Below are 14,473 nucleotides of genomic sequence, written 5' to 3'. Positions count from 1 at the left end.
GCAGTACCTTCATCTGGTCCTTTTCTAGGGGGCCAAAGGGTAAAGACTGAACTGCTGTTTGCTGGAAATGAGGAAGCTTCAGCAAAGTTTCTGGAGGGGCTTTTTTGGGGTAGTATTTTTTAGTAAGCACAGTTTCTGTTCTTTAGAATTACAGAGCTGTGGAGTTCCTGGAGCCCTGGGAAACCACTGACAGAGCATATCAGCATCACCTTGCTGGTGGCAGTGGGAGATACTCTGCATTTTGCTCTTCCTACTAGAAATGTCACGTTGAGCAGCAAGCCATCCTTGGAGCCCAGCAATACCCAAGGAGGATGCCAGGGTGAGCAGGGGACTAGACAGTGTCAAGCTCCTGCCACCCAAATGCCAAGACAAGTTTGACTGGTAACTTCTAACCCACGAGGCTGGAAAACATCAGAGCATTTAAGGGCAGATCCACAGACAGAAGGAACTCATACCAGTTTAGATTTCCCTTTCCTGCCCTAATTTTTTTTAAATTCATGCCACCCTCCTTGGACAGAGCCACCCAGGCCTTTAACAGCACTTTTGGCACCTGCAGCAGTGTGTGATCCCTGCTCAGATCCAATTCTCCACATAGGAACAGCTTGAGCATCTCAGTTACCCCATTACAGCACCCACAGCCACATTAAGAGCCCGTCCTAACACTCAGCAGGATTCAGCCATGAAGTAGTTAATGGACTTGCCACAAAAGTCAACAAAAAGTCAATTTTTTTTCAGGGCAAAGCTGCTGCTTGTGGCAACAACACCCTAACAATTTGAAGCAAAAGCAGGAATATTGAGAAGCAGTGGTGCTCAGCCCTGTTAGTACAAGGCAGTCTTCCCCAATGCCCACTCAGCTCCAGGACCCCTCTCTACAGTGAGAAGCTGTCAAGCACTCCAAGCATTGCAGGCATTTCTGATAACAAGCCTGCTACCACCGAGTCTGACCTCCAAGCACAGGACTTGTTTGTTGACTTTCAGTATGTGGTTTGTTAGTTTATTTAAGTCACAGCCAGCTCTTTGAGGAACAAGATGGGGAATGAGAGAGGGAGGAAGAAAGTCCTCTTCTAGTAAAATCATATAAATCAGAAGAAAGAATTTGTACCGAAAAAGAGTATCCTTGACTTTAAGAAGTGTGTGTGCACCACACAGAGATGCACATCTTATGACAGATGTTAAAGCATTACAGTCCATTAAATGCAGGAATTAATATGGTTATTGGAAAGCTAGAGCTGTGCTAAGTGTAACAGGAGATCACAAGTGGAAGAGTCAATTTAATATCTGAGAAAGCTGTTGGACTGAGGAACACTCAACCATGTATATCCAGTGTGCCCACAAGCAAGGGCACCTTGCAGGGGGCCGCATTTGTACCCAGAGGGACAACATCCCTGCTAGCCAAGCAGGGAAGCTGGTTGGCATCCCATAATCTCCTCTGCTTGCCAGTGCAACTGCCAAGTAGCCATGGCCATGCTGGAAAAGCAGGGAAGCAGGAATATACCCCAGAATTTCAACACTGGAAAACAGAGAAAGCACTACTTTAAGAGGCTTCATCAAGAAGAAATCCTAGGAGAGTTATCTGAAATTTCAGGCTGGTTATTGCAGGCTAACAAAACTGTAAGTAAATGGAAACAAAAGTCCTTTACAATTGCATGTGTGCCATATTTTAAAAGGATGCACTACAGTTGGATGTACCTTGATGAACAATAAATAAAAAAACCCAGTGACTTTTGTCATCCCGTGATTTCACAGAAGCAGCATTTCCAAACCATCTCCATTTGTAAATAAAGTGTAAAGTATAAAGAGGACATGATGGGATGAAAACAACCCAAACAAAACATGCCTAAGAAGAACAGAACCTTCTCCATTTCTCCCTAAATTTCCAACCGGCTCCACCTCCCTCCTGCCAGTCTCACCTTGCCATGGCTTTTCTCCACCTTTCGGAAACACTTGTTCAAGGAGAGGTTGTGTCGGACCGAGTTCTTCCAGCCAGTGGGGGCTGTGGCGAAGTAGGGGAAGCGCTCCAGGATCCAGCTGTAGATCTCTTTGACTGGCAAGCTCTTGTTGGGGGACTGCTCAATCGCCATGTAAATGAGAAGGCTGAAAGAGTAAGGGGGTTTAGAAGTGGAGGATTTTTTCTCAGGGTTCTGGTAGCAGGATGGTGAGAAGGATGGCACGCTGTCACCCTCGATGTCGTACAAGGGGCTAACAATTGGAAGGCCCTCGCTGCCGAGGCTGAAGTTTGTTAGCAGGTTAGTACTTTCGTGCAGCCAGTTCAAATTTGTGAGCTCATCATCTGCTGAATCTCTATCCACCACGGTGGCCTTTGGCTTGCCAGCGTCGCCCGTGTCGGGCAGGCTGCCCATCCCATGGCACTGCCGTAGTCCTGCGGCTTTTTCTGCTCCCGGCGTTTCAGCTTTCTTATCCGGAGTCATTCCAGTGACTGGACCCATTTAGCTTGACTGGTCTGCAACAAAGAAGATGGTCAGAAATCATTGCAAACTACCACAGTCACGTTCAGCAGGAGCCCACCAAACCCAAGCACGGGGCTGCACCATCCCCATGCTGTGTGTGAACACTGAAGCCAATGGTGAGAGCCAGGGTCCAACAGGAGCCTCCCAGTAAACTCATGAGCATAAACTCCCCTTGGTTTATAAGCAGAGCTTATGGGTAGCTGTTGGAAACTGCTGTATCTATCTAGAAATGCCAATTCAGACACAGAAATAATAGCTATTTTCATGTCAACACCTGAAACCTGGAAAAAACCTTAACAGGTAGGATCTAATCCATTCAGATCTCAGACTAACTCTGAAGTTACTCATTGTGTTGTAAACTGACCCTGTTTAGAAGTGTTTGCCTTCGGTGTCCAAAGAGTGAAAAAGGAATTGCAAAACTTAAATCAGCATAAAGTCTATTTGTGGTCTCAGTGCAAACGAAATCTTTACAACCCCTACAAGTCACAGTCATTCCCAAGTGCTGTTTCTACCAGGGGAAGATCCGGCCAGCCTATGTTCATCACCTGTGTCCCACAGAGCTGCCTGGGTCCACAAGACCTTTTTCCCCTCCTGCAAGGGCTTGCTGCCCTAACCTGGGCTTCCCTGCAGAGCAGAGAGTGCTGGGACCAGTTCTCAACAGGAAGGGACCAATCACTGGGGTGGCAGCTCAGACCTGCAGGAACAATGGCTCACCACTTAGATAAAAAAATCCCAAAACAACAAAGCACTAAAACCCTAATCATAACATTATTATCTATAAAACACTGCCACTCAATGCCAGGTCTAACAGGCTACCCATGCTTCAGAGGCATTACACCAACAGACACCACCTTGCTTGCAGAGTTTCAAAAGGAGTCTTCTAGCAAGCTGTTTTATGGGAACAGCTGTTTTTTCCTGCTGATGTGAGCACTGTACAGATGTAGGGGGTGTACACGTACACACACATGTACCCTACAGACACAAGACACTCCAACCACGGATGCAGCTCACAGTTGTAAATAGCACAGAGCAAAGCTGAGGTTCGTATTAAGTGTAAAAAGATCCAACAAAACAACCAAAGAAAAACCCAAGCCCCATTGCAGTTCCCTGTTAGAGCTATCATTGTGGTTTCATGCTCCAGCTCCCAGTGCCAGAGCTCAAGATGAGGACAGTTTCCATATCACATCTCACCAGACAGCTCTACACAGTTACTGCACGTTTTCTCACACCAGTTTGCAGTAAACACTTGTCTCCTTGCTCTTGCATCTCCTCCTACCAAGGGTCCACTGCCTGGCTGTGCCACCCCCAGACCCTGCCAGCTCTAGCCTGGCAGCCTCACCGTGTCCCTGGCAGAACACTGCCCAGCCTCCTTATTTTGGAGAAAGGGAGTGATACGTGCAATGGAGGAGTGACGTGCTGACACAGAAAGGCAACAGGATAATCCATGTTATGCTCCCCAGCCCTGCCAGCCCCTGCCTGGTGCCAGGCAGTCATGAAGTGCAGAATTTGTGCCTCCCCCAGGAAAAACACCGCGTCTCCCACCAGCAATTTTTGTTCCTCTCTTCATCTGCTCTTGCACCAGCTACTGCAAAGCTGTGTTGACAACAGCACCTGAACTTATGCTTACCAGCAGCAGTGCTGGAAAACATCCATACATTTTTTACCTTCTCATTTCTATTAAGTGCAAGGATGGGTATGATTAGCTACCAGCTCAGCCAGTATTAAAAAAAGAAAAAAAATTACAGCAAAGTGAGCTGCTCAAATAGCTGGTCAAAAATAGCTTTGCTCTCCCTACGATTTACTTCTCCCCCAAGGCACCAGAGCAGATTCATATCGGCAGTCAGCAATGGCTGCCTTTAAACACAGCCATATACACATATGCTCATGTCACTTCTTCAATCCCTTCTTAAATTGAGGGAAAAATAACCAAACAAAGAGCTAGTGATAAAACTCATACAGTGAGACAAACCCCAACTCTACTGCAACGTGAGCTGCTCTGTTCTCTTTCTAATGATTAACTTTGCCCCCTTGTTGAGCACCTCTTTAGGCAGCTACACAGGAGCTTACACCTCTCAGCAGTGTTTTGGTAATTTTAGCTCCCGGTTCATGTTGCACGAAATCTCCCTTTACAAATCTTCCGTCAGCATGGCAGATCAAGAACATGCACATGCTGACACACACATGCAAGTCTGAGGTCACTGTATTCTTTTCTTAGGGGAAAGGGAGCAATGAAGTCTGTTTTCAACACAAAAATGGCCTGGGCACGCTCAGTCTTCTCCAAAATATAAGGGAAAAAATAGAACAACTTATTAAGCTGGCACTTACAATCAGGCAGACTTTGTGGTGTCAATGCACTATTTGTTTGCATGCTACTATATTACAGAAGAGAATCATTAGCATATCAAATGCCCTACATGAAAATAAAAATTATTTGCAGGTAACATACTTACAGTAAATAATATAGGTTAGTGTCACATTTCTCTGAGTAGATGCATCACAAAAATCCACATTTCATTACTTTCTTTTCCTAGTTCACCACCTTCTACATGAACGTATAATAAGTTAATTTATTTTTTCTAGAAAGGTATAAAGGCCATATTAGACTATTATTAACTAATAAGTAAGAAAAAATAAAATCACAGGAGCAACACCAGTGCCACTGGAGCATATCTGAAGGCACACAAGTGGTCAGCTTGTGTGCTCTCCATAAGCCCTCTTCATTCACAGGTGCCCTTAATGACATCCAAAATCCACAATTTTTTATTCCACGTGCGTTCTGATTGCCTGTAAGCAGACAAAACTGTCAGAACACAGCTTCCAGGATGCCATTTGCAAGACTACCACTTCCAATATTTGGGGTTTAATGTTTTCTATAAGGGTCATGGAATTCACCAAAGCCATCTCTGCTGTAAGCTGGCAGGGTTTTGTGCTCAGGGATGACCCAGCAGAAAAACCACAGTAAGAGCAAGGAGAGCAAAGTGTGAGAAGGAAAGAGCACAGCAGGAGCTCTCCAGTGCAGATGTTTTGATAATTCCCATGGGGACTGCCCCAGCCCTGGAAGCAGAGCCAAGCAGGCAACCTCCAGCCAGGCAAATGCAAAATTACTACGATTTAAGCACACCTCTGAAAAATATGGAAGAGCTTGTGCTCTGCCCATGTGCTTTACCCTACCAATGAGCACAGAGTGACACAGCACGCTGCTGTTCACTGGTATTAACGCTTCCAGCTGGAAGCAGAGCCTCATGCATCCAAATCCTAAGGAACTCAAGGATCTATCTGGTGTTGGTACCTTCAAAAGAAAGGCCAAACAAAACATTTACCCCTCAAGTGCTCCTCACAATGGAGGTGCACATCATCTTGCATGGTAGTTACACACAGAGGACTACGATTCCAGGGTAAGATTAAAAGGCTGCCAAGTCAACTGAGGCTGCTCAAATAAAAGTTAGGATGCATCAGAAAAGAGGTGAGAGACACAACCTTCTTCCAGCAGTCTGATTTTTAGCATCACAAAAGCCAGGAGCAGACCTCCCTGCTAATCCATGCCAGTCCAGCACCCACAGCCCAGTGAAGACCTGCTCTTCCAGAGCATTCACGACCCAAGCAGCAGAGCCCAGGTCTGAAGGGGGTGACTAAGGCTGCAGGTGTACCAAGGCAGCAGTCCAGAGATGCACAAACAGATCAGAGGAGACTCCATACCTCAAGACAAGGTAGTATTTTCTGCAGCCTTCTCTCAAACTCACTGGAGAACTAAGTCTGGGGAAGGTTATGAGCACTGAAAGGTCCTCAGCCTAGCAGAGCACATCTGGGTTAAACCAGGTTTGCGTGCTCCCACAAAGACCCCCAGCTGTGACTGAATTTTGATGGAAGACCTTCAGCACTGCTATGTTCTGCCACAGGAGCAAATGCATGATGAGGAGCAAATGTGATGTGTGAGCACTTAGTGAAGACAAAGCTGCTTTAATAAAGGCCAACCATTTAACGAAACTGCAAGTCCACTTGAGCAGATCCTCAGGAAAGCAAGGAAGCACAGCAGCAGCCCTTCCTGGAAGAAGTCTCAGCTCCAGCAGAATCCAGGCCAAAGGACAAAGCTGTGGCAGATGCCACCATCCCACCAAAGGTGACCTCCTCCAAACCCAGCAGCATTGCAGGTATAAGTGCACAGGTATCATTTCAGTGGCCACCACGCTTGGAATCACTGAACTGGCAGGAAAGAATTCAGCCATTTCATCAGAAGGTGCTACAGCCTCGTCCACACCAAGTTAGCACGAAAACAGAGCTGCTCCTGCTGCTTGATCCTTCTTTACAGTGGCATCAGATGAAAGGTGCCCTTTTGGCACCTGCACAGCATCAGTGCCCCAGGTTAGGACAACCTCCTCCACAACTAAATGAACCTTTTTGTTTCTGCAGGACCAGCCAAGCAACTAGGTCACCTCTGCTAATAGTGGGAAGACCTGGAACCTGCCAACAGCGCAGCGATTTCCCTCCAGGTTTAAAAATAAAAATAAAATCTTACCACGCATTGCCCAAGTCTGAGGAGTCAAACATAATTTTAATCCAGTAAAAAAGATTTTCAGCCATATCACACTTCATGACAGCAGTTCTGCACACACTCTTTGCACACCCAGCTCAGGGTGTGCACCTTTAGTTACCAAGGCAGGTAGTTGTGCTTTACACACAATTTCTGTCCGGGCAAAAACAGGCTCTGAGAGAGTATTTAAGACAATTGGTACCTGCTTTTGCATGCAAACAACTACACCAACAGCAAACTCCTTATTGATTTTTCATATTCCCTTGCATCTACAAGAAGCGTAAGGGCTTGTCCTGACTCAAATACATCAATATGTGTTGTCAAAACAGCCTAAGAATTAGACAATTAAATGACTGGCACTGCTCACCTACCCAAGCTGAGGATAAACTTCCAAGTCATCAGGCACATACCACAGGACCAGCTACAAGTCTTTGCATGTTGGAGGGAAGAGCAACAAAAAACCAAACAAAAACAAACAAAAAACCCCTGGCACGACTAATGCAAACCCATCAATAAAAAAGCACCCATCTGCCTGACCGGGAGCATTAAAAGGATGACACCAAACCATTTTGCCCCCTACTAATTCAATCTTTCCCCCCCACTCATCTCCCTTGTCTGGGGTTGCCCATGCCCTGCACACCTCCCACTCCTGCTGGAGGTCAGCTGAGACCCACCCCCAGCCCTGAGAAAGGCCTGTATTTGATTATAACACTATATGATGTCACGTATCCAAGACAACTAAAGGCATTACAGTCTTCTGAGGATAAAACCACCTCTCAGCCACAGATTTCAGCAAGCTGGGACCCAGTGACTGTGGGAGAGATGAACCCCAGGGTGACAAAGGACATGCAGAGATGCTCCCAGGGGCAGCACTTGCAGCAGGCAGGGCCCTTCCTGCTCCTCCTGGCTTGCAAAGGTGAGGAAAATTAAAAATAATGGGTTTAAAAAACATTAAAAAGGCAGTTATCACCTTCTCAAACCCAGCCTGAAAATAAAACCCATCAACCAAAGAACTGGACAAGCCAGAAGCACAGGGGCTTCATTTGAACCTTGGCATCAGTGGGCTCAAAGGGGAAGAGAGGTTTTCCAGGGATTTGCAGAAATACTTCCAAGCCTCTCATGTCAATGTTCTCCCACACCCTGTGATATAATTAAAGGCAGGGTGGGGAAAAAAAGGAACAAAAACCAATTCAAAGGTCCAATATTAAGAAAAGTTAAGAAATCCTGCAATAGGGAAGAGGTTAAACAAACCCTTATCATAGCCCAAGAAAGGGCAGGGAGTAAGAGGAAGATTTAATGTAACTTTTTTTTCATAAAAGTTTGCATTTTTTTTATTAAATATGCACATATGCACACACATAAGTGGTTTGTGTTTGAAACAAGTATCTGAAAGGAAAATGATGTGTGAGCCCAGACATACCCTGACCCCAATCCAGACCCTGGTACATGACCCAGAGCCTCTGGAACATTTATTCCACTGCTGCCTTCAGAGACTTTGCAAATGTGAAGCTCTTCCAAAGGCTGCAATCACTGTTGGACCTGGCTCCCCATGCCTCAGATTTAAAACATGCACATAATAACAGTCTAACAGAGAAATTGGGACATAAAAATAATATTGAAAAAAAAAAAAGAAACCCAAACAAGCAATGAAATTTAACTATTAAGAAAAACCTTTGGTGAGACACAAAAAGGGGAGGGGAGGGAAATAAGTGCTTTCAAGATAAACGCTTTACAGCCAGTAGCTTTTCAAGAGATGCTTATGGGTCATTTTCCTCAAATTCAATACTGAGCTTGCTAAGTGTACTAAAATGCAAAAAAAAATGTGAACCACTGATATGTTCACAAGTGAGCCATTTGAGCAAATGACTGGCAAAATAATTCTGATGCTAATTCCCTTTCCAGGGTAACCTTTCTGTGTGTTTCCCTACCATCCTCTTGAAACAGAAGTGAGAACAGCTACATTTCAAGCTGGTGTCAGTACCAATTTACCAGTGCTAGAAAACATACAGCTATCTTTTCCATATAGCTTTTCTGCCTTTAAAGTACCCAAACTCCTGATTTCCAGGGGAAAACCAACAACTTGAAGCTTCACCCCAAGTGACCCTTCTGCAAGATTTAATGGAAAGCACCACTGGAGCTGTGTCACAAAACCACATTACCAGTACAACTTGGTGACTGCAAAGCTGTCCCCACTTGCTGCTTCCCAGCTCCTGCTCCTAAAGTGCAAGATTTCCTCCAGAGCCCAGGAAAGGCAAAGCAATGCTCTTCACTGTGCTGACCTCCCCGGCCAACTTGCTTTTATTTTTATTCCACCAGTGTGTGGAATTTGGCTTTCTGTTTAAACAAAGAAGAAAGCAAACAAAAAACCCTCCTACTTTTGACCACTTGACATCCCTAAACCAAACCAAACTGGCTGATAACTGATCTGGGGATGATCCTCACACACCAGAGGACAAGGGATGATGAGTGGATGCTGCTTAGCAGGAAGCTTCCCAGCTCCCACTCCTTCAGCTCTTTCGTCATGAAACTTTGCCAGGCATCTTCCCAGCTCCCACTCCTTCAGCTCTACTTCATGAAACTTCTCCAGGTGCTGAGCTCTCTTCAGATCCAGAACTCAGCTTTTAGGCAACCATGTACTTGCTCCAAATCTAAGCACAGCAAAACCCAGCGACACTGCTGAAAAGAAAGCAAGCACGGGACCACACTTAAACTGGGAAACTAAAAGTAGTGACAAACTGCAAGATAGGAATGCACTGAAAATAACCTGAGAGAAGACACAAAGACTGAGTGTGCAGAAGAGTAGGGGTGGGTGGGGAGGATGCCTGCACCAGTCAGTTTAATGGAGTCCCTAACGTTCTCCAATCCTTGAGGAAAAAGTAGGGAGCACTAAGTGTAGTCTGAATATAACAACATTTTCAACGCACTCAGTAAAAAAAAAAAAAAAAAAAAAAAAAAAAAAAAAGTCAAAATCCACATCATTGACTTTCAGTATAGGTATTCCTATTTGCACAAATTACAGGCTTCTCTTAAAATGGTCCTGGTGCCCCTGAGCAACCACTCAATAAAATGGCTATTCCTGCCCCAAACACAGCTGCCATGTTCCCCAGCTGCTGACCATCCAGGCCAGCACTGAGCACTCAACAGCATCCTCCCAGCCTGGAGTGACCCAAGCCTCCTGCTCCCACAGCCATAATGTTTTACAGGGAGCAGGCAGAGTACCAGGGGTCATAAAGATGCTGGCTGGCATCAGGCAGTACTTCTTCCATTCCATGTAATTTATTACCCAAGCACTGCAAGCTGTCTCTTCTTGCTGACCGAAATTGTATTTTGGAAGCCCCATGGAACATCACTGCATGCCTTTACCCAGCATGGTGAGGATGAGGTGGAGAGCTCACCATCACCCAGCACGATCACCAAATCAGCAGGTGCAACGTGACAGGGAGCAAACACACACCTATCACACATAAAGATCGAGCCAGGAAAAAAGCAAAGCAGCGTCCCAGGGGTCTCTTGTGTCCTCTCTGGCAACCATTGGATCTGGAAAGAGACACCCCAGATGCAGCCACAGGGATCCTCCCCATGTGGACAGGGTTTGCAAGCGAGCACTTGTCGAGAGCAGAGCCGGGCTCTGCCATGAGTCACCCCGAGCTGCAGGAAGTTGCCCAACACCATTTCAGCGGTGGAGCGGCAACACACGCACACCAGGATGAGGCACTGGCTGCCTCCATCCACCTCCCTCAGGAAAAGTTACCATCAATGCAGTGACATCCTATAGATGAGCTTACACAAAATGCACTTGTGTACCAGGAGGGGAGGAACAGCAAATGCTCAAGGAGCCAAAGGGAATAACCCAGAAGTTGCACCTCTTGCTAAAAGGTGAGCATTAATTGAGACCGCTGACAGCATTTACTTATGGGGAGTAGAGGCTGCTTTCCATCCATTTCCACCCATCCAGGCAAGGACAGCTGTGTTTCACGCAGCTTGTTTTGCATCACAGTATTGCAGTGAGACTATCCCAGAGCAGGGAACAGCATCAAGGGATGCTTGGCAGTGGTGGCTGTGGGCACACTATCACTCCTCCCAACGCCCATCCTTTCTGCCACCTCGCTGGCTATAATCCCTCTGTGCAGCTCTGTCTGATAAGGTATCACAAACCTGCACATGGAAAAAGTCTTCGGAGAGCCTGGGGTACTTCCTCTCATAAATACCAGCTCCTTTTAACCCCAACAAAAAACAATGAGTAGGCAAGGAGAGATGACAGAGCAGGAAGGTGGAATTACAGCCCCAGTGAAACCAACAAGAAAACTTCTGCTGCTGTTATGGGAATCAACAGCTCTGCAGGAGAGCCACATGGCTTTCTCACCAGTTTGAACCATACGCATGCAGAGCATCTTCAGATGCCAAACTATCTCATTCACCAGGAGAGTTTGCTTTTGCTCGACATGTCAGGTTTTCAAGTCTATTGCACTGAGTGGAACAGAGCTCGTGGTTAATAAAGATGGCAAAAATCAACGTGACATGTCCCTGAGCCTCTGTCTTGTTTCCAAGGCACTCCACTCACTTGCCAGGCAGTACTTCTCGTTCAGCAGGACCATTACACACACCTCTATCTGCTCCACTACTTACTGGACAGGCACGTCCTGACACAGAGAGTTGCTGGCAATGCTGGTGCCTTCAATCCCGAGCTCTCTAGAGGACAAAGGCTCCTCAAGCAGAAATTCTGTGGGGGCTGGAGCTGTTGAGGTGCACACAACCTTAACTGGTGCCCATTTTAGACAAAAAAGATCTTACTTCTGGGCTGAAAAACCCCTGAGGAGGTCCTTCAGCACAGCCCCAGCAGCAGGTCACTTCATCCTCTGGTCTAGACATTCCCAACAAAGACATCAACCAAGTTTTATTCCAGCAAGGTCCCTGAGAGCACTCAAGGCCACATGCCTGGACTGATACAGGGCCAGCGCCTCCAGCTCCCTCCAGGGCAGCCAACACAGCATTCCCACCACAGTCTGCAAGCGCAGACACCGTGCACAGCAGCACTGCTCAGTTTATGGGCACATCTGATAACAAACGCAAAATACTAAAAGCACATTTAAGTCCTACATGTATTTCAGGAGACTCAAACACACAAAGTAAGAATCACCACCTCCTCTCTATTTCTACAGAAGTTAAGTGGCACAGCTGGACAGAAGTGAGCCCCCAGCAGAAGGTGATCTGCTGCAGCAGCACGGCTGAGCTCAGAGATAACACACCCTGGCACCCGGCTAAGTTCATCAGCTCGAGCCCTGGGCTGCACTAATTGCTACTACAGAGCTTTCAGTTCAGACTCGTGTCCAACTACCTTCTGCAGAGCTTGGGAAATGTGAGTAGGCACCTGCCAAGGAAAAAAAACCAGCAGCCTTCAAACTATTTCAAGTTTCCTGACATAAGATAATGCCAGCTGAATTTTCCTTGCATAGATGTAGCATCACACCAGACTTTAAGGAAGGGAAAAAAGACCCCAATCCAAGAAACATAACTGAAGTTAAATGATTCATATGCCAATATATTACAACCCACCTATTACTAAATTTGTCTAAATGCAAGCCCACCAATAACAAGATTTGGAGAGTGTCTGTGTGCATATATACACATGTGTACATGGTAAATTATATATACAGTTGTCTTGATTTCACAGATTAGGCACAAAGCTAATCAAATTGCTTTCTCAGCATTTAAGTCTACCATAAAATTCAGCATGTTTAACTCCACATTTAGAACACAGCATCCATCCACAGGCAGGCACCACGGCAGGAACATGAGTTTATCGGGTCCTCTTCAAGGTTTATTTTATTTCTTTCTTTCTTTTACTCTTTGTTTGGGCTTTGTCATAATCCAAACCCTCACCAACAAAAGCCAGTTTCCGCTTCTACAGAACCTGAGCACCAAGCACGCCGGTGTGTCCGAGCAGGAGTAAGGCAGGAAGGCAGCGGGATGCTGCTCCGCTGCCACCACCAACACATCGCCCAACTTCACCAAAAAAAACCCCGAAAAAGGTGGAAAACTCCGGAGGGCCACGTGCAGATCCCAGCCTGACCCCGAGCACTCCGCCAGCAGTTTCCTGGGTTTTACCCCAAAACGCGGGAACCCCGGAGCGCCTCTCCCACACCGCCCCCACCTCTGCAAGCCACGGACGCTCTGCACATCCCTGAGGGCTTCCCGCCGCCTCGGGGACAACGGGGCGCGGCGGGACGAGGCCGAAAGCGTCTTTATTTCACCAAAGGAAGCGCCTGAGGCTGACGGGGGTGACCCGGCGGCGAGGGGCGCGTCGCGGCCGCGCTCCCAGGTGCCGGCGCCGGGCCGGCCGCGTTTCGCATCACGGCAGCCGCAAGCGCGCAAGAAGCGCAGGGGAGCGGGTGCAGGGGGGGACACCCGCGTACAGCCCGCGGGAGGGCGGGCGGAAGCTCCGCGGAGCCGCGCCGGGAGGAGGAGCCGCGGGTGCACGGCCCCGCGGGGAGGGCTGCGCGGGGACCCCCCCGCTGCCACGCACCGCCACCGGGAGCGGCTGGAGAGGAAGCGCCGCCTCCGCGCCCCGTCCCCACGCGGGGAGTGAGGGGACACCGGCCAAGCCGCCCGCCCCCTCCCCCGGCACCGGCGGGACCCGCCGCCACACTCCCCGCGCTTTCCCCCTTCCCCCACGAAACCCTCGCGGAGCGTCGGGAACAAAAAAAAAACTCACCCCCCGAACCCAGGGAAAAGCCGAGAGCTAAAGCCCAGAGAGGCGCGGGGGCAGCCCGGGCGGGCGTGGGGGCGGCGGGCGCGGGCGGCAGGCACTCACCGCGGTCATGAAGCCGCGCGGCCGGCGGCGGACACAATATGGCAGCGGGGGGATGTGTCAGGGAGCAGCTGCTCCCTGCGCAGCGGCGGCGGCACCGCCCTCCGCTCCCCATGGCAACCGCGAGCCAGCGCGGCCCCCCCGCCGCCGCCGCCGCCTCCTTCCCGGCCGCCTTCCCTCGCTCCCGCCCTCCCCCGCCGCCGGCACCGCCTCTGGCTCCGCCGCCGCTGCCGGGGCCGTGCGGGCTGGGAGCGGCTGGCGGGCTCCGTGTCCCGCCCCGAGCGTCCGCGCCGCCTCGGAAAAGTTCCCCTTTCCCCCCCAGAAATACCACGCTTTCTAAATTTTAAAAATTTTAAAATAGAAGTGCATAAACCCTCCTTTTAGTTTCACTTCCCTTTCCTCGTCTTCTTTATTTATACACGCACACACACATCTATAAATAAATAAATATATATATATATATATATATATATGCTTTTCTTTCTTTTTTAATTTTCTTTTTATCCTCTTGACAAAAATGAAGCCGCCGCCGCCGCCGTGTTTGCCCTGCCTTGTAGAGCATTGCCATCCCCTCGTGCTTTCGGCTTTCCAGGGGTTGTTCGCTCCCCGGGCTCGGACAGCCCTGCACGCACTTGCAGTTTCACAACATCGTGAAGAGGAAGCACCCCG

At 48.2% G+C, this 14,473-nt stretch overlaps 1 protein-coding gene across 5 annotated transcripts in view; it reads right to left on the bottom strand.

Moving 5' to 3' along the window:
* FOXN2 (forkhead box N2) overlaps positions 1–13,997 on the bottom strand; it is a 30,232-nt gene extending 16,235 nt beyond the window's left edge. For 2 of the 5 annotated variants that reach the window (XM_038132687.1, XM_038132686.1), the window contains exons 1-2: positions 13,808–13,994; positions 1,911–2,461 (exon numbers count right to left, since the gene is read on the bottom strand). In XM_038132687.1, coding sequence (XP_037988615.1) covers positions 1,911–2,447 — 537 coding nt within the window. In that variant the 5' untranslated portion in view covers positions 2,448–2,461; positions 13,808–13,994. Of the gene's footprint in view, positions 1–1,910; positions 2,462–13,708 lie in introns of all 5 variants that reach the window. The other 3 variants (XM_038132688.1, XM_038132685.1, XM_038132684.1) reach the window with 3 other exon arrangements.
* Positions 13,998–14,473: the final 476 nt, after the last annotated feature.

Source organism: Motacilla alba, chromosome 3 (assembly GCF_015832195.1).
Source record: "Motacilla alba alba isolate MOTALB_02 chromosome 3, Motacilla_alba_V1.0_pri, whole genome shotgun sequence".
Taxonomy (NCBI): Eukaryota; Metazoa; Chordata; class Aves; order Passeriformes; family Motacillidae; genus Motacilla; species Motacilla alba.
This window is presented reverse-complemented; position numbering and strand designations above follow the sequence as displayed.